This window comes from Macrobrachium nipponense, chromosome 22, assembly GCF_015104395.2.
Source record: "Macrobrachium nipponense isolate FS-2020 chromosome 22, ASM1510439v2, whole genome shotgun sequence".
NCBI lineage: Eukaryota > Metazoa > Arthropoda > Malacostraca > Decapoda > Palaemonidae > Macrobrachium > Macrobrachium nipponense.
The window spans coordinates 41,231,942-41,252,250 of NC_087213.1; the positions used below are offsets into that span (position 1 = coordinate 41,231,942).

At 39.2% G+C, this 20,309-nt stretch overlaps 1 protein-coding gene across 6 annotated transcripts in view; it reads left to right on the forward strand.

Annotated features, from left to right (window-relative positions):
• Positions 1-570: 570 nt before the first annotated feature.
• LOC135198611 (protein lingerer-like) overlaps positions 571-20,309 on the forward strand; it is a 270,401-nt gene continuing 250,662 nt past the window's right edge. For all 6 annotated transcript variants that reach the window (XM_064226351.1, XM_064226354.1, XM_064226352.1 and 3 more), the window contains exon 1: positions 571-731. In XM_064226351.1, the coding sequence (XP_064082421.1) occupies positions 576-731 (156 nt within the window). In that variant the 5' untranslated portion in view covers positions 571-575. The remainder of the gene's footprint in view (positions 732-20,309) is intronic.

Here is a 20,309-nt window from a genome sequence, read left to right on the forward strand (position 1 = left end):
TCATTAGGAATAAGTCAGACGAGGTAAGGGAAATACCGAAAGGGAGTGTGTCTATTAAAAAAGAAAAAATTATTTAATAAATTAATAAATAATAAATTTATGAATTGATGAAAACAGATTAAAAGGCAAGAATAGTATTAGGGTAGTAGTGTATTGCACCTTCACTTGAACTTCTGAAATTCCAGTTGCACAGCATCTCTGGAAGGCTGTTCATTCCACAGTGCAATGGTGTGAGTGCCTACGCATTTTTATCTTGGGTATGGTAATATGTAATGGTAACAGCTGATAGGGAAGTTGCTGTATAAAATACACTAAAGATCACAAAACCATGATAGGTTGTGGGTATAGTGTCTGGGCTACCATGTAAGTATAGACTGTATTGTATAACTTAGTGTAAGTTAGGCTAGGTTAATTTCAAGTTAACTCACTCTCTCTCTCTCTCTCTCTCTGGTGACTGTTCATTTCATACCCTTTGCTCTCATTTCTTTTAAAAATTTGTTTGCTCTTTAATTCTTCATACGTAAAATTATATTCTTTAAAAGTAATAAAGTTTTCTGATGTACTTTCATTAGGTGATGCAGTTCACGGGCGTAGAAGCAGATGAGGCGATGGTAGCACTACATGACTGTGACAATGATGTCAATGCTGCTATCGATGCATTACTGGAAGGTGACGACCAAGGAAAATGGCTAGAATCCACTAAGAAAAAGAAAAAGCCAACAACTACAAAGGTAAGATATCTTAGATCAAATGTTCATTATCTTGTACAGATGCTCTCCTACTTAGGAACTCTCAGAGTTACAACTGTGATCATAGATTGATATTTGTTTGAAGCACTCCATCTACCACCCATTAAGTTCAAATTTTTTATTGTGTCCCTCTGCTTGGTTACAATTTTTGCTGCTACTCATGCCCAACAGCACCATAGGTGATGCCAATATGCTGTTCCACACTCTCTAACCTAAGAAGTATGATTTTATCAGCAATATCGAGCTCACCTTTTTCTAGCATGGCTAATGGTAAGCATCAGGCATTGAAGATAGCAGGAAGTGGTAAAAAGCAGCTAGCTCTCACTGGAAACAAAAATTGTAATTATAAAGAACTTAGAAGTAAAGTGGTGAAAAAATGGTTGGAGTAGAATGTCCTTATATAATATGCATTGCCCAACTGTTGGCACAATCTTTAAAAACAAAGATCAAGTAGTAATGGAACATGTAAAAAGTGCTGTGCCAAATGTAGTTAACAATTGTATGTAAGAGAAGAGGGAGGGTGGTAGAAGAAATGGGAAAACTTTTGGGTATCTAAATGGAACACCAGGGACAAAGTTATGTAGGTAGTACTGTTTAGGCTCATGCAGTTGAATCATATGCTGCAAGTCATGGGTGGTTACATCATTTTATAAATACGCCAACTTGCATCACATATCTATTGCTGATGAGGCCGGGAGTGCCAACAAGCAGCAGCTGAAAAATTTCCCAAGATGCTTAAGGAAATAATTGATATTGAAGATTATAGCCCTCAACAAGTCTTTAATATTAATGAGACAGGTCTGTTCTGGAAAAAAATGCCAGAAAAACACATCAGTCATGAAGAGATGATGATGCCAGGATTTAAGGCAGTGAAGGTTAGGCTAACTTTGCTGCTGGGTGGCAAATCTGCGGGTACAGAAAAATATCACAAAAAGTTCTATACCTGTAGTCTGGATGTCCAATAACAAAGCTTGTGTTGACTCATACTATATAAAAGACTATTTTTTTAAACAAATATTTTGTTAAGGCGGCTGGCCGGCTAATGCCATTTTTTAAGGACAGGACTTTGATATTACCACTTAATAAGGTGACTTGGGACATCTCCAAACCGCATATGATTTTCACCTCTGACCTTCGGTTTTGTGACGCCAGGGTGATTTATCCCGAAAATAACCATTTTTCAAATTCTATCTCCTCCCTTGATATATAATATTAAGACCTGGGATAACTACCATATATAGACCTGATGTAGACCTCCAATCGAATGGAGAGTTTTTTTTCCAAAAGTCCTTTTTTTTTGCTAGATATGAATTTTTCAATATGGTAAAAAAATAAACCCTATAAATCAGGAGAAAAAAATTTATAAAAAAAAGACGAAACAAAAATTGGAAAAAATGGCTCTATTTGATTGTTCTATAATGTCTTTCTGAGTTATATACCAAATTCCAATGTTATAGCTTTAAAACTAAATGAGAAGATAGATTTTGAGGGTCAATAGGTATAGTTTTGAGATTCGGGCGTTCAAAGTTTTCCTTCGTATTTCTATGAAGACAATGTTAATAAATAATGATTATTATGAATGAATATTTCTTTTTTGTGTATTAATAAACCAAAACTATTTTATTTGTCATAATTTAATCATAAATGATGATCCCTTTGCTCATATATCGCAGCCTGGGGAACTGCTTGAGGCAAGATGGGGCACTCCTTCCTACGCAATTCTCTCTCTCCCCTTCACTAACTCTGCTTATTACAGCGAATTTTCTTCTTCTGTATGCTAGCGAGATGTTTTCCTTGTATTTTCCTCTTTGGCATGATGAAATTCTTGCCCGAAACAAAGATAAACAAACGTAAATGCAAGAGAATGTCAGAGGTCAAACTCGAAGGTGTACTCTCTCTCTCTCTCTCTCTCTCTATCTCTCTCTCCCCCCCCCCCCCCCCCTCTCTCTCTCTCTCTCTCTCTCTCTCTCTCTCTCTCTCTTTTTTTTTTTTTTTTTGTTTTTTTTTTTTTTACAAAGACAATTTAATAAATCATGATTATTATGAATTTCATATTCCATTTTGGGTATTAAAAAACCAAAACTTTGTTATTTATCATATATGAAGATCTCTTTGCTCAAAGATCGTAGCCTTGGGCACAGTGTGACGTGTGCTGTCAGGCAAGACGTGGGCGTTACTAAGCAACCCTTACTACTCAACCCTCCCCTCTCTCTTCACTAACTACGTGTATATTATGATATTCTGTAATAATACTTGTGTGATTTTTCTTCGTCTGTATGTTAGCAAGATGTTTTCCTTGTCTTTTCCTCATTGGCATGATGAAATTCTTGCCGAAACATACATGAACATACGTAAAAGCAAGCGAATGTCAGAGGTGAAATGGAACGTGTAGACTACTTGAAGTCTGTGATCGCACTAAATCAGGACTGGACTTGGTAGCTGAGCCTGAAGTCTCCTTCTCGACTCGGAGAATGTCTACAGATGCCATTTCTCCCAATTTCTTTGACAATAATTATCAAAATTTACGATAATAGAAGAAATATTGCATTTTCTTGTACGGATCAATGTTTTAGGCTTATTGAGTTACGTTAACTAATTACCCTGTAACTACGAAAGTAAGAGGAATTTTGACGAAATATTTTGTATACGTATTCTCAATTGCCATATGAAGCTCCATGAATTTTTCATGACTGCATTTTTCGCCCTATACCACCATATATAGGGGTTCCGGCCGGCCCCCTTAATCACTTTGTTCCCAAAGTCAAGCTGCACTGCTGTAAGAATTGGATTCCTTTCAAGATTTTGTTACTTTCGGATAATGCCCATGATCACCCACCACACTTACATGATTTCCATCCTGATATTAAAATTATTTATCTTCCCCCTAAGACAACTTCACTCATTCAGCTGATGGATCAAAGCATAATAGCTTGATGTGAAGTAAGTGACATCAACATGAATGGAACATGAGAGGCTTTAAGCCCACAGTTTGTCAACAATTTAAAAGTATTTAATCAGGAAGATGAGGCCAAGGAAATTGTTAACAGTCACATTGACATAGTGAAAAGCTACGGCTTGACTTACGAGATGAAGATTTTAAAGAGCTGCATGGGTCATACTCAGAGGAATTAATAAATAAGGGTTTAATAGAACTGAAAGAGATACAAAGAACAGAACATGAAGAAGACAAAAAAACTTGTTCCTTTAAAGAATTTTTGAAACAAAATTGATGGCTGAGGGGTTTTCTTTTAATGGACTATTTTTGAGAATCAGGATACAAAAGTTGAGAGATTCTCAAAAGTAGTAACAACCACCAACGATGCTATGCATTGTTATCCTATATGATGGAAAGAAGAAAAACAATATAAACTTTGGCAAAGTTCTAAAACAAGTGCCTTCAACCACAAGAGCTCTTCAAATTTAAAAGGAATGGATAATTGAAGAAATCCTTGCCGAAAATGACATTGACGTTGATGACCTGCAGCCCCTGTAATTCCACAGGGCGCTCTTCCTCGTTTCTATCTCAAGCATACACTTCCAGTTTCAAAGGTAAAAAAAACAACTGTACTTTATTGTATTGTTAACCCTCTTACGCCGAAGCGGTAAAAAAAAAAAAATTGTCTCCCGTGTGCCGGAGGTGTTTCAGAGTGAGCGCGGAAGCGGAAAAAATATTTTTTTCAAAAAATCACAGCGCGCTTAGTTTTCAAGATTAAGAGTTCATTTTTGGCTCCTTTTTTTGTCATTGGCTGAAGTTTAGTATGCAACCATCAGAAGTGAAAAACATTATCATTATCATATATAAATACGTAATGCGATATATGATAGCGCAAAAACGAAATTTCATATATAATTGTATTCAAATCGCGCTGTGCGCAAAACGGTTAAAGGTAACAAGTTACTTTTTTTTTCATTGTAATGTACACTAAATTGCGATCATTTTGGTATATAACACATTGTAAAACGATAAAAGCAACACAGAGAAAATATTATCGCAAAATAATGCATGAATTTGTAACGAGCGGACGTAAACAAATATTTTTTTCAAAAATTCACCATAAATCTAAATATTGTCCTAGAGACTTCCAATTTCTTTCAAAATGAAGACAAATGATTGAATATTACTATACTGTAAGAGTATTAGCTTACAATTGCAGTTTTCGACCATATCTGACGAGTTAAAGTTGACCGAATGTCGAATTTTTATATATATATTTTTTATATGCAATTATTTCAGAAATAAGAAAAGCTACAACCTTCAAATATTTTTTGTTTTATTCAACATGAAATTGCGCACATTTTCATATATAAAACTCTATGAAATGCCTAATATGAAACGGAGCAAATATTCCGAGAATGGTACGTACGCATTTCGGAGATTTGTGGCGGAGAATCCGCGCGCGGAGGGAAGGAAAGATTTTTTTTTTTAAATTCACCATAAATGTAAATATTTTGCTAGAGACTTCAAATTTGTTTCAAGATGAAGATAAATGACTGAATATTACTAGACTGTAAGAGTTTTAGCTTACAATTGCGTTTTTTGACCATTTCGGTAGAGTCAAAGTTGACCGAACGTGGTTTTTTTCTATTTATTGTGATTTATATGTAAATATTTCAAAAATGAGAAAAGCTACAACCTTCAATTATTTATTTTTGTATTCTACATGAAATTGCACACATTTTCATATATAAAGCTTTATGTAACGGCTAATTTAAAATGGTGCAAACATTACCACAATCGCACGTATGATTTTTTCGGAAGAGTTACCGCGCAGACGTAAAGAAAATTTTATTTTTTTCATAAATTCACCATAAATCGAAATATTGTGCTAGAGACTTCCAATTTGTTGCAAAATGAAGGTAAATGCTTGAATATTACTAGAATATAAGCGTTTTAACTTACAATTGCGTTTTTCGACCATTTCGGTAGTGTCAAAGTTGACCGAAGGTTGAAATTTTGGCAATTATCGTTATTTATATGAAAATATCTCAAAACTGATAAAAGCTACAACCATGGGTTGTTTTTAGTTGTATTGTGCATGAAATTGCGCACATTTTCATATATAAAAACTTTATATAACCGCTAATTTTAAAATGGTGCAAACATTACCACAATCGCATGTATGATTTTTTTTGGAAGAGTTACCGCGCGGACGTAAGAAAAAAAGTTTTTTCATAAATTCACCATAAATCAAAATATTGTGCTAGAGACTTCCAATTAGTTGCAAAATTAAGGTAAATGATTGAATATTACTAAAATATAAGTGTTTTAGCTTACAATTGCGTTTTTCGACCATTTCGGTAGAGTCAAAGTTGACCGAAGGTTGAAATTTGGCAATTATCGTTATTTATATGAAAATATCTCAAAACTGGTAAAAGCTACAATCATGAGTATTTTATTGTTGTATTCTACATAAAAATGCACACATTTTCATATATAATACTTCATGTAACGGCTAATTTACAATGGTACAAAAATTATGTCAAAGTGACGAAATAATTTCCGAGATGTGTCACAGATTTTTTTTAGTGCGGCAAGAAAGAAATTAGCGCTTGCGCGCCTGCGTAACGATTGTAAACAAAACAACACCTTGATCCATGAACTCCCAGCATCCCCCAAGGCGCTTGATTCAAAAGTTTTAGGCTGGTAGGCCTATAAGTATTTTTCCGCGAATTTAAAAAAACCTTTGGAAGTCGACGTAAAATACGTCCAGTCGGCACACGGGAGACAAAAAAATGTAGACGTAAAATACGTCCAGTTGGCGTAAGAGGGTTAATCCAATTTATTTAGGTTTCAAAAAGTACTCTATAAAATACAGTTCGTACAAGTGTTTTGTTTTAAAATGAAAAAACATATACAGTGGTCCCCCCGTATTCGCGGGGGATGCGTACCAGACACCCCCCCCCCCCCTCCCACGAATAGTTAGAATCCGCGAATGTTTGGAACCCCCCCTCTAAAAATGCTCATAAACTCCTATCCTGAACATGCAAACACCAAAGTATCCCTAAAAAGACCATCCTTCATCAAATATACATAAAATATCCTATTATGGTTCATATTAATCTTTGAAATATTATTAATACTGTTTTAAAGTAAATCTTACATTTTATGGTTATACATAAAAACATACTAGGGTAAAACACCAGCGACTAGTAACCCTTATCACAGTGTACAGGTCTTATTCACTCGATATTTAAATGGTGAAACAAGAATACAATTACAACTCCAAGCATACCATTCATAAGATTGAAGTTTCGTCAACATAATGTGATATATGAAAGCCCCATACGAACTAAAATAAGCATGTGACGCTCTTCGTAAAATATTTTTTCAAGGCAGTTTTGAAATCCAATATGGCGGCTACCATGGGATGTACCGGTTTTGAACAGTGACGAAAATCATCTTTCCCAGCAATCATTTGAACAATGTTAGCGTATGTATGTAACGTTTATTGATCTTACTCAAGTTTGCAGTTGTAATCAGCACAATAAAACATTTTGTTGCCTATATTACTGAAATTATGAAACTTTTTATTCCCGGGGTCATGGTTTGAACTGAATTCATTCTTACCTTGTAATCGGTGGTTTTTATCCTTACTGCCATCACAACTGAAACTCCACAGTGCTTATTTGATTGTTATTATACACATTTTGGTCTCAGTTCACTCCACATTGCACTTTAAACCCGTTGCTGTTGCTGGTTCCTAAGCGCGCGCGCCACAAACACAGTTACGAACAGCAGACGATGAAACTGCAAAGTTTTATTCCCTAAATTGTTTACTTTACTCATTTAGTTTAAATTTACTTTATTTAAAAATTTTAATTTAATTTATGTATATTATCCCTTTTTTGCAACCAAATTACCCCAAAAAATTACAGATATTTCTAAAGTAGATACCTTCAAATGTTTCTAACGTTTTTGTACATCTGGCTGCCGAAAACCATAGAGGAACGAATACGGATAAGTGCATAGAGAAGTGAATTATATACATATTTTTTTTTTTTTTGCTTTTTTGTTTTTGCTAGCACTTTTCATAGATTTCAGTCTATATTAGTATTTTGAATTTCTTTAATAACCGTATGCCAGAAATAAATGTAACCTTTAATGTTTGCATGCTAAGAATGGCAAAATCATCGTTGCCACATTAGTGGAGGCTTCACACATATGCTGTTTCATTATTATAAACAGTTTCCATGAATTCTAGTTGTCATAGTAATGCAAAAATTATAAAATTGCTTTAATATTTATGTATATATACTTCCAATACATAGCCTAATTTCACCAATTTCAACGTTTTGTGTGTAGTCTTATACCCAGTTTGGAGGGTCAACACATACCAAATGGCAGAGAGAGAGAGAGAGAGAGAGAGAGAGAGGCGAAGGAACGAAGGAAAGGGGTGGCGGTGGAGGGCGGGGGGGAGAGGGTAGGTGGAGCTTTATACGCGTGTTCGTATCCATTTCTGCATAATGGAGTTTTTGTCTCTTGGTACAAGGACAAGTGTCGTTATTTTTTACGATTAGTGATTCACGATACCCTTATAAATTACGGCACTGGGTGTAATGCACTATAGCAAAATCTCGTTCTGATACGAGTGTTCGTTACAGAAATAGGTATTGCCCGAAAACGTGCTTGCACTGTCTCTGAAACCCATAGTAGGTATGCTGCTTAGTTGTCAATCAAGTTTTTTGTAATCAAGTATTTTTTACAAGCTAGCTATTGAATAAATTTTATTTTTCTCAATCAAAACATATGCCCCTCAATGCTAACTTTTCTCTTTTAATGACTTTCTGGTCATTGCAAATTCGGCACCATAATTTCTTATGGTGCGAAAACAGAGGAGCATCGACCGAAAACGATTGCGTCACACTACGGCGATAATCCGGCAGTAAAGCATCTTCATATATCCAAAAAGTAAATAATGAAGATATATATGCGCATTATGATTATACCAATTACATGAAGAGCTGATAATCTGCAGGAATAACTGGTAAACTGTTCTGCAAGAAAGTTGAGTAAAGCAATTATTTACAATAGGTACGAAAGTCAAGATGTTGTGACGTCATAATACAGGACTTAAAAGAACGTTCTAATTCCAAAAAATAATTACTTAAATTTGAGTCAGAATCGAGTTACTTTTTCAATAATGAATATTTTCAAATTAATCATCATAAATATGTAAAATATTGATGTTTTACTATTTATTTAAAAAATTATCGAAGTGCACGCTTCGTTGTCGTCTTCTACAAAACAGTTGTTTACTCGGTGAGGAAAAGTTTTCCGTTTGTTGTGATAAAAGTGCCCCAGCGTCTGTAGGCACAAGTGGTGTGCGGATTTATCACAGGAAATGGTTAGTTTATTGACACAAGCGACTCCGTAAACATCGAGATGGCGTCAATCTTCTAAATACCTCGAGTTGTAAGTAAAAATGTTGAACGCGTTTTGGTGAGATGTGCACTACGTTTGAGACCGTTTTCAGTACCCTCTGTTTAAATCTTAAAATTTGGCCTTAATTTCTAACTTTGGAGAAAATACTTACTTCGAAAGGAGAGTAGAGGTCTTTAGCTCCGTTTCTCACCAACAACAAGTCGCGACTGATGCCCATCTCCGATGTCAGGACGCGTTATAATGTACTTTTTTTGGGATTGTACACGCTGACCGAACATGGTCCGCTCTGGACCCTACGGTTATTTACCCTATGTACGTACTGCATGACTTAATTGCGTATGTGAAAATAATTCAGTCCCCCTTAAGTATTCAGTCATGCACGTTTTCTTTCATACTGTTACTATTTGAGACATCCATTTTCTTTTTACAAAGGAAACAATTGTATGTGAAGTCACAAATACCAAATGTCTACTTAAAGTATTATCCTACATCAAATATACTATTGAATTGGTATTATTAATATCATTTTAAAGTCATCTTAAACATTTTACCATTAGAAATATATAAACACAGAGAGAGAGAGAGAGAGAGAGAGAGAGAGAGAGGTAAATACATATATTTCTCCAGAGAAGAGAGGACTGTGCAATTATGTTTGTCTGTCTATCAATTCTTTTGCTGAGAGCAAGAGAGATAAAAGAAGGAAGAAATAGAAACACCAAATGTATACCTTATGTAACATCCTGCATCAAATTTACCTTAATTTATTATCATATTACTGTATTAATCTTAGAGATTGTATTAATATAATTTCAAAGTAATCCTAAACATTAGTAGCCTTAAAGGTATATACTTACATACGTATATAACACTTGCAGCCAAGAGAGAGAGAGAGAGAGAGAGAGAGAGAGAGATTGTCCTTACAGTATTTAAAAGAGAGAAATGGAATGATTATTGTATTTAAAATACTCACATATGAATTTTGTACTTACAGTTATAGTATTATTTTTGGAAAATATTAATGATATTATGTGATATCATTTAAACTTATTAAACTTACTAATACATGAAAATAAACATCAAAATACACTAATTAGTGATTATTTTCGTCGGAAAATTCCGCGAATGGGCGAGTCCGTCTGCGAATAATTTCTAGATAGGTTCCAAAGGAAAATCCGCAAATGTGAGAGTCTGCGAATACGGGGGCGATTACTGTATTAGTACTGTACGTATTGACTTTGCTTATATCATTATGAACTAGTTCATAAATAGGAGAGCATCTGTATGCTGCATTACATTGAGAATGTAAGTTAAATTTTAGGAATGAAAGCTTACCTAACATTGAATTAGTGTTCTTTTGATTTATTATTCACTTGTAGTGTGACGATACTATGATCATATAAGTACTTATTGCTATGTATTCTCTTTTTCATTTAAGAATAAATCATTCTTTCTTGTCCTGAGTTTATAATTGTGATAATCTTCCCTTCTGAAGTAATCTTTGTTCCTACAAGAATACAAACCCTCGTCTTTATAGATACACCTCTCATTTCTTCCCATCACAAATATAAACCTTTGGTCGTTACATGGGATTTTGCTTGCAAACATTAGCTGGAATGGCCATTAACTTTCAAACAAGGTCATTGGCTGCGTATGTACGGTACTTGGGAAACCCGCCCACTCGTTGGTCTGCACACCGCTGCTTTAGGCCACTGTCGTGTGACGTCTGCACTTCTCCCTGACTGCCATTTGCTTTCATTTGCTGGTTTTACAGTTATATACAAACCCCTCATTCACTAGCCTTTTGATGAAAAAACCACTGGGTTAGGCATGTCCAGGAAGAACAGACTGTGTATTCAGTTTCTCTATTTTTCTTTTTCTTTTAAGTTGATCCTCATTTATTACATGAGTGTAATAAGCAGTCCAATTGTCAATCAGACCACAACAAAATTTTTGTCATCCAATGTGTGGCTTGATTTAGTAGAGTAACGTAAGTAAACTGGTAAGAAGGCGGAAGGAGGAAATATGGAAGTTGAGAGAAGGATGATAGAGGGGTAGAAGTTGTTTGGTCCGCAAAGGGAACAGCTGCGAAGGGTATATGCCTCAACAGAGCAATTAAAAAGATTGAAATTGGAGATAGGAGGATTTAGTAAGCAAAAGGAACTGTTGGTTGGGATGTTAGAAGCCTCAAGAATATGGACAGAAACAGGAGAATTAGTGGACAGACATATAGCAAAAGTTATAAAAGGATTGGGAGATAAAGGAATGTAGGAGGATAAGAGTAAATGAGATTCTTTGTTCGAAAGCGTCTGGCACCCATTGAAAGATTTATCAAGTGACAGATTAGAAGTGAGAGTGCCTGCTAGTATAAATGATTTCCAAAGAGAAGTGATAGAGGAAGTCTGTAATAGGCCTGGATGGGTGGGGTTGAAGAATGTGAGCCAGTATAAGAAGTTGAAAGCGATGGTGTGTCCAGGAATGGCTCCCTTCCAGGAGGTGCTGATTGTGGTAAGTAAGAAGTATAAAGTAGTGGTATATGTGCACTTAGGTGGTGACAAACCCATAGTGTACCGTAAAGGAATGAAAGGGGCTGGTTGTGAGTTGCACTTGTAGTGTTTAAGTTGGGTGCAATATAAGTGGGTTGTTGAGAGGTAGAATTATTAAAAGGAGTGTGGGGAGGAAGAAAGGAATAGGAAAGCAGAACCTTCTGTGCCATTAGTAGTAAAGGATAAAGGGAAACGTTAAAAGTTTGTTTGGTAAGTGAGAATGTGATAGAGGTGGTAAAATGACAGTATGAGTTAACATAAGTGTGGATTAGATACAGGGGCACAGATTTTCTTAGCAAATGCAAAAGTTGTTAGAGATATAGAAAGGATGAGCTGGAGTGTCAAAAGAATTGTAAATACGTATCCCAATAAGAGATAACAGGAAAGATATCGGGATAGGAAGAGGTAAAGTTGAAAGTTAAAGTGGGAAAATTTGTTAGGAAACAAATAAAAACCTTGGTGTTTGTTTAGAATAAATTTTTGAGAATGAATAAGTTGACTGTGAATGCAGAAAAAGGATTATTGTTGAAGAAGGAGTTACTAGTAGCCAATATACAGAATGAGTCAGTCTGTATGGCTAAGTTTGTGGGGTTGGGTAATATGAGTCAGAGTGAAGATGAAGGTCTGGTAGATATCTAATCCTTCGGGCCAGCCCTAGGAGAGCTGTTAATCAGCTCAGTGGTCTGGTAAAACTAAGATATACTTAAGTCAGTGAGAGTAATAGCGAGTTGCTTACTTTGAAGGATGTAGAAAGAATCTGGCAAGAATTTTTTCTGTTAGCAAGTTGAGAGCCTGTGTGAGAGAGGGAATACTGATAGGTTTGTCTTGTGAAGGTGTAATCTACTTTTGAAGAGCGTAGTTGGGAGAGTTGGTTTATGTTCCTATTTTTTTGGAAAGTAGTGCCATAGGAATGTGTAAGTTAGTATATGAAAGGTAAGGCCATATGGGGAAGTTTAAGTTGATGGAATTTATGAGAGAGAGAATATTTTCGCCATATTTGAGAGTTTGTGCAGACGTGGCACCTACGTACGTGTTAGAGAGGAAAGTATCAGAGAGTATGTGTGAGCCCACCTCTACCGAGGTTAAGTATGAAAGAACCGTTTTAGTTAGTGGCAATTGATTGTGTTTCTTTCCTACTAACCGCAAGCAGGAATGTGGGAGCATTTGTTGATGGTAGATCACAACAGTTCCATTTGCTTACTAAATCCTTCCAACTCTGGCTGTTTCCACCATTTCCCCTTTCCCATTGAGGCAGCAGTTCCCTTTGCGAACTAAATAACCTCTCCCACTCCATCATCCTTCTCTCACCTTGAATATTTCCTCCCATCTTACCAGTTACCAGGTTGGGTGCCAAAAATTTTGTTGCCAGACCAGATGGACAATTGAAACAATTATCAAAGCAAAGGGCAGATGGTGTTAGATGGAAAATATTGAGTACTAAGGATATTCACACAAATTTTTTCATTAATTTATTCTCAGAACAAACTTGCAACTACTAAATGGGATTTTGGCCCCTTTACGATACTAGATGGGGAAAATTACAACAATATTGCAAATATATGCTATGTACACACGCCCAAACAATTCGTGGCAGTTTCATAATTTTTTGTTCTCCGGCCTGAAGCACGATGCATGCCTTATTAATCTATTTTTCTTTTCAAAGATGGAAGAAATCTTGTCATGATGTTAAAAACAGTCACTGATATCTTTAGAACATCATGTTATGTTATTGTGTAAAACTATTTTCCATATAGCAAAATTGAGGTGAATGCAATGAAGTGATAAAAAACTGATATACATTACCAAAAACAGTGGAACCTCGACATATGAAAGTCCCAACCTACAAAAAATTCAAGTTATGAAAGCAAATACAAAAATTTTTTGCCTCTGCATGCAAAAATAATTCAGGTTACGAAAGGTTGTTGCTGTAAAGTCCCGAGATTTGCCCAGACCACCGAGAATAATTTTAAAACGCGCCGCCAACAGAGTAGACTCACCACCATCTTCTCGCTCTCCCATTGGTTCCTGATGCTAGTCACCGCCGTAAGATCCTGCTCTCCTATTGATCAGCATCTATGTAAGGGCGTTCTTTTCTTCCGTCGCTCCGTAGCAGCATCGTTATCGTAAGCACACGGAATTCGTTCGCTCATATACGATTTAGTTTGTTAACGTAAATTTGTGTTGCCGATTTCGCTTTGTGCTTGATCGTGTTGTGTGAGAACTTAATTAGTAACTTAATTATGTATGTATAGTCATGGGTCTCAAGTAAGTTGCTGAAGTTCACGGAAAGAAGAGGATGCTTTCTATGGAGACAAAGATGGAGATTATCAAGAAGTATGAGGCTGGCATGCAGTTGAGTGTGATCGCTAAGGAATACGGCCAAAGTCCATCGACAATAGGCACCATACTTAAGGAGAGGGAAGCCATCAAAGCAGTTACACCTTCCAAGGGCATGACTATTTTGTCCAACAAGAGGAGCCACGTGCATGATGAGATGGAGAGGCTGCTTCTTGTATGGATTTAGGACGAAGAAATCGCTGGCAATACGACAACCGAGACCGTAATCTCCCACAAGGCCAGCGCTATTTTCAGCGATTTGATTGCCCTGGCTGAAGACGACGGAGGAGAAGGGACATCGATGCCAGCCACAGACTTCAAGGCTTCTCGTGGGTGGCTTGAAAAATTCCGGAAACGGACTGGCATCCATTCGGTGGTGTGGCATGGGGAGGCTGCCAGCTTGGACACGAAAGCGGCCGAAGCCTTTATTAAGACGTTCGATGAGATGATGATCAACGAAGGCTACAGTTCTCAGCAAGTCTTCAACTGTGATGAGACTGGCTTTTTTTTTTTTTTTTAAATGCCTCGTCAGACGTACGTCATGGAGGAAGAGAAGAAGCTACCCGGGCATAAGCCTATGAAAGACAGGCTTCTGCTTGTACTTTGCCTCGTCAGACGTACGTCATGGAGGAAGAGAAGAAGCTACCCGGGCATAAGCCTATGAAAGACAGGCTTCTGCTTGTACTTTGTTTGAATGCCAGTGGGGATTGGAAGGTGAAGCCCCTACTTGTCTATCATTCCGGACTCTTCGAGCCTTCAAGGTCCACAAAGTGCTAAAGGAGAAGCTTCCGGTGATGTGGAGGGCTAATGCAAAAGCCTGGGTAACGAGACTGTTGTTCACCGAGTGGGTAAATCTGTGTTTTGCCCCGACAGTGAAGAAATTCTTGGAAGAGAAGCATCTCCCTCTGAAATATCTGCTGGTGTTGGACAATGCCCTTGCTCACCCTCCTGGCCTCGAGGAAGATATCCTAGCGGGGTATTCTTTTATCAAGGTTCTTTATCTTCTGCCTAACACCACCCCTCTCCTCCAGCCCATGGACCAGCAAGTGATATCGAACTTCAAGAAGCTGTATATGAAACATCTTTTCAAGAGATGTTTCGACATCACCGATACCACAAACCTCACCTTGCATGAATTTTGGAAGGAGCATTTCGATGTTGTGATATGCATCCGACTCATCGATCAAGCTTGGCAGGAGGTTTCGAGGCGAACCTTGAATTCTTTGTGGAGGAAACTCTGGCCTGATGCCGTATCTGCCCAAGACTTCAAGGGATTCGACGTGGGCGAAGCTGATGTAGATTCAGAAACAGTTGATGATCCTGAAATTGTTTTGCAACCAGATCTTGACGAGATTGTTGCACTCGGCAAGTCCATGTGGCTGGTCATCGATGAGAACGACATCAATGACCTTCTCGATGGATGACCTGAAGGAATTGGAGGCCATGCAACATAACGTCGTTCAAGAAGAGTTCTCTAGCAGCGGCGAGGAGGAGGACGATGACCCTATGACAACGGCAGAAATTAAGGATGCTCTAGCTGCTTGCGCAGTTCGAGACGTTTGCCTGAGTTGTTCCTTGAATAGTTATTTTTGAAAGAGGCCTTTAGTAGGAGTAAGCAAACAGGAAGATCCAAGTGATATGAAAAAACAAAGTTGAAAGTGGTGAAGAAATTGAAATTTTGTAAAAAACGTAAAGTATAAAAAAGTAAAAAAAAAAAATGTAAAAATAAAAAAAAGAAAAATTTAATTCTAAGTGTTTTGTAAAGTTAAGTCTTAACATTTTCTGCCATTTGTTAATGTGTTTTGTAAAGTTTAGTATTAATGTTTCCTGTCATTTTTTAATGTGTTTCGTAAAGTAAAGTGTTCATGTTTTCTGCCATTTGTCCTCCTCTGTTGCCACTTTCAGAGATCACCTCACTCGAAAGGTAAGGTTCCACATTTTGCTACATATGTACGTATGTACGTTCAGTATATCTTGTACCATGTACACTAATACACTTTATTTTCACATTAGTGACTTACCAAACAATTACATTAGCTGTACGCTTTCTTACCTGGCAGTCGAAAATTCAAATTCCTGGTGGCGGTAGCAGCGCTGCCATTGTTCATGTAGGTGATACAGATCCCGCCCACTTTCGGGAATACCTGGTACTGCTGAGCTTAAAACTTCAATTCGTTTTCTGCCGGCCACGGGGTAACACCGGTGGTTTGTTGTGCAGCTGACTTTCGTCGCCATTGTGGATTTTTACTTTTTGGTGATGTACAATTTCTTGGTTGGCTTTTTTGCTTCATCAGTTAGCTGCGTAATTAACGGTTTATTACGAAGATGTCTGATGCTAGTTCTTATTCAATTAGGTTTTGCAGCAGCGGTTGCAAAACTAGATTAGCTAAACTATGTTACGATCCGCACTCCAAATGTGTTAAATGTAGGGGTCAGTGCTGTAGCAAGGAATTAACTTGTGATGAGTGCCATAGTTTAGATGAACAAGGTTGGAGGACTTTTCAAGCTCATTTGGATAAGATGGACAAAGATAGGAAAAGGAAAACAGCTATTAGAGCGGGTAGTAAAACTAGAGTAGAGACAACTCCCATGCCTTTAGAGGCAAACAAACCGTCACTATCTTCTTCACTCTTATCGAATATTTCTCCTATTGATAGTCCTCCAACTTCAGTACCAATTACTCCAGACCAGGTATCCCATGTTTCCAATCCCAACACCACTTCCTTGTTAGAGTCCAAGATGGACAAGAAATTTGAGCTCTTGGCAAAATCGGTTATGGATTTGGGTATGTCGTTTCGTGCGTTCGTAGAGAAGTCAAGTGAAAAAGCCAGTGTTAGGCCAAGTGTCAGTGTCATCGTGTCCGAGGAGGCGGCTGTTCTCCTAGACGAAGGTCACTGTCATACTCCCCAGCTCCCGGGAGAAGACATACCGGAGGTCGAAGGGAGACTGGGGGAGTTTGCCCACGGTCAGTCGCCGACGTCGGACTCGCGAGTGTCCAGAAAACGCTGCTGGAAAGGCGAAGTTATCAGTGACGCGCAGTTGTCGCCTGTGTCGAGGCGAAAAGTGTGGAGTGATTTAGTGTCGCGTCCGTTGAAGAGACATGCCCAATGTACGAGAGGGATGTCGCCGCCTGTTACAAAATCCAAGGAGCACTGGAGTCCACAACCTTCTTGCAGTTTTGCACCGGACCAGTTTTTCCGAGATCATCAGTCCTCTTAGGATAGTGTAACTTCGGACGGAGTCAGACGCTCACATGCGTTACAGCACTTGCGCGCTTGCGAAACTGCCTCGCTTCGTTGTGTATCGATAGCAGTTTCGATTCGTTTGCCTCATTCGTCTCTAGGAGTTTCGACTCGTTCACCTCATTCGTCTCGAGCTGTTTCGACTCGTTCGCCTCATTCGCCTCGAGCTGCTTCGACTCGCTCGCCTCTTACGTCTCGAGCTGTTTCGACTCGTGCGCCTCATTTGCCTCGAGCTGCCTCAACTCGTTCGCCTCATACGTCTCAAACTGTTTCGACTCGTGCGCCCCATTCGCCTCGAGCTGCCTCAACTCGTTCGCCTCGTACGTTTCGACTGGTACGCCTCATTCGCCTCGAGCTGCTTCGGCTCGTTCGCCTCATACGTCTCGTGTTGTTTCGACTCCCAGTCGTTCGTTTTCGAAGAAGAGCCGTAAGACAGCCACGACTTCGTCTTCTCCTAAGGATGATGCGAAGGCCAAACCCTTGCTAGAGGATTCCGCTTTGGGTCCCTTTAAACATCAACTTCAAGAATTGATGGTCTTTTTAAAGAAGACAACGAGCCAGATAGGAGAGGAAGACGGGGTATCGTCCGTTCTGTTGGAAGAGGAAACTCAAGACCAGGATGCGAAGTCCTCTTCTGCTATTCTAGTCTGTTAAGGTTTCTTTTACAGACTTATCCGGATTTTTTTGAACCTTCTTCGCCTTCTTCACCTCCGTCAATGTTTGTGAAGGATAGGAGATCAGCGCCTTCGGGGTTACCGAAACTAGTTCTTTCTCAGTCCTCAAAGGAAGTAGAAGATTGGCTTGCTAAGAAGAGGGAGTCAGGCAAGGCTTCGTTCGCTTTTCCTCCATCGAAGCTGCAGAATAAAACCTACAGGTGTTATGCGACAGGAGAAGTTCCTTTTTTGGGAATTTCTGCCTCCTCCCAGGGAGACTTCTCCGGTCTTGTGGACTCAAACAGAAGAGCAGCATTCTCTGCTGCGAAAGTGTTGTTCTCTTCATCCGAGTTGGATCACCTGGTGAAGAACTTATACAAGTTGATCGAAGTCTTCAGTTTTCTGGATTGTACTATTGCAGCGTTAGCCAGAAAAATTGAGGTTTGCCAGTCTCTAGATGAGGATTTTTCTGCCGACTGGCTCAATGTGTTGTCCTGTGCGGACAGGGCAGTGAGAGACGGTTCAGGGGAATTGGCCGCCCTATTCACTATGGGAGTACTAAAGAAGAGAGAACGGTGGTGCTCCTTAGCATCTCGAGGAGTAACCATGAACCAAAAATTGGCTTTGTTGTTCTCCCCCCTGAGTAAATCTCCCCTGTTTCCAGAAGAAACCATTAAGCATGTGATGTCGGACCTCAAGAAAAAGTCCACCAATGATCTTTTTCAGTCAGCGAGAAGACCTAAGGAACCTCCAGCGACAGGAGCCAAAGCTTCTCCTCCACAAAAACATCCCTTTCGAGGAGGTAAATCGAGGTGGCAGCAGAGACCAAGAACAAATCTACGAACTACCTCCAAGTCTACCAAGAAACCTTCCTTTAAGACAGAGAAATGATCGGAAGGTCCTTCACACACCCGTGGGGGCAAGACTCCACGACTACTGGGAGGAATGGAGTCGAAGAGGAGCAGAACAGTGGGTAATTCAGGTGCTTCGAGATGGATATGTGATCCCTTTTACGCAGGATCCACCACTGTGCAATACACTTGTCTGTTTGACAGCATACTCGATAGGATCAACAAGAGCTTTGGCTTTAGCCAAAGAAGTAGAAGGGCTCATCAACAAAGAGGCCATAGAGGAAGTAACAGACACGAACTCCCCAGGGTTTTACAACAGGCTCTTCGTAGTCCCCAAGGCATCGGGGGGATGGAGACCTGTGTTGGACGTAAGCGCTTTGAAGCTCTTTGTCCGGAAGACGAAATTTCGAATGGAAACCAGTCGATCGGTAATATGAGCCATCCAACCGGGCGACTGGATGGTATCTCTCGACATGAAGGATGCATACTTCCATGTCCCCATCCATCAGGACTCCAGGAAGTTCCTGAGATTCGTCTTCAAGAAGAATGTCTTCCAGTTCAGAGCCCTCTGCTTCGGTCTGTCAACCGCCCCTCAAGTATTTACTCAGATTCTCGCTCCTCTGGGAAAGTGGCTGCATTTGATGGGGATCAACACAGCTTTTTACTTAGATGACTGGCTCCTGAGAGCCAGATCCAGGTGTCAGTGTGTGAAGGACTTGGAGAAGACACTTACTTTGACACAACAATTGGGTATCATAGTAAACACGAAGTCCCAATTGATTCCAACTCAGATGATTCTCTATTTAGGGATGATACTAGACTCTCTAGCTTTTCGGGTTTTTCTCTCCCCTAAGAGGATAGAGTCCTGCCTGTCAACAGTCCAGCAATTTCTGGTTCGCCTGTCCTGCTCAGCGCTCGAATGGATGAGTCTACTCGGAACCCTGGCTTCAGTGGAGAGTTTTGTCTGGTTAGGACGCCTACACATGAGGCCGCTTCAATTCTTCCTGAAAGCAAATTTGTCTCGGAAGACACAGTCGGACTCATTAGTTATCCCCCTGACGGAAGAGATAAAGATGGATCTTCGTTGGTGGCTTTCGAGGGAAAGATTACAAGAAGGAATCTCCCTAGTCGTGTCGAACCCCGACCTGCAGTTCTCAGAAGCCTCAGACAGTGGATGGGGAGCCCTCCTAGGAGACATGAGAGTGTCAGTTCTGTGGACAGAACGAGAAAAGATCTTGCACATCAATTGGAAGGAATTGAAGGCCATCCTCTTAGGGCTACAAGCGTTCGACCACTTAGTCACCGGAAGAAACGTAGCGGTCTACTCGGACAACACCACAGTGTTGTCATATGTACGGAAGCAGGGAGGGACCCACTCGTTCTCTCTCAACAAGATAGCCGAAGACGTACTTGCAGACGAACTGAGTCGGTTAAATCTCTGAACGAGTGTGTGTCAGGACCTCTGGAAGCTTCGAGGAAGACATCAGTAGAGCTGTTCGCCACATCGAGGTACAATCGCCTTCCCATATTCTGTTCTCCGATTCCAGGACC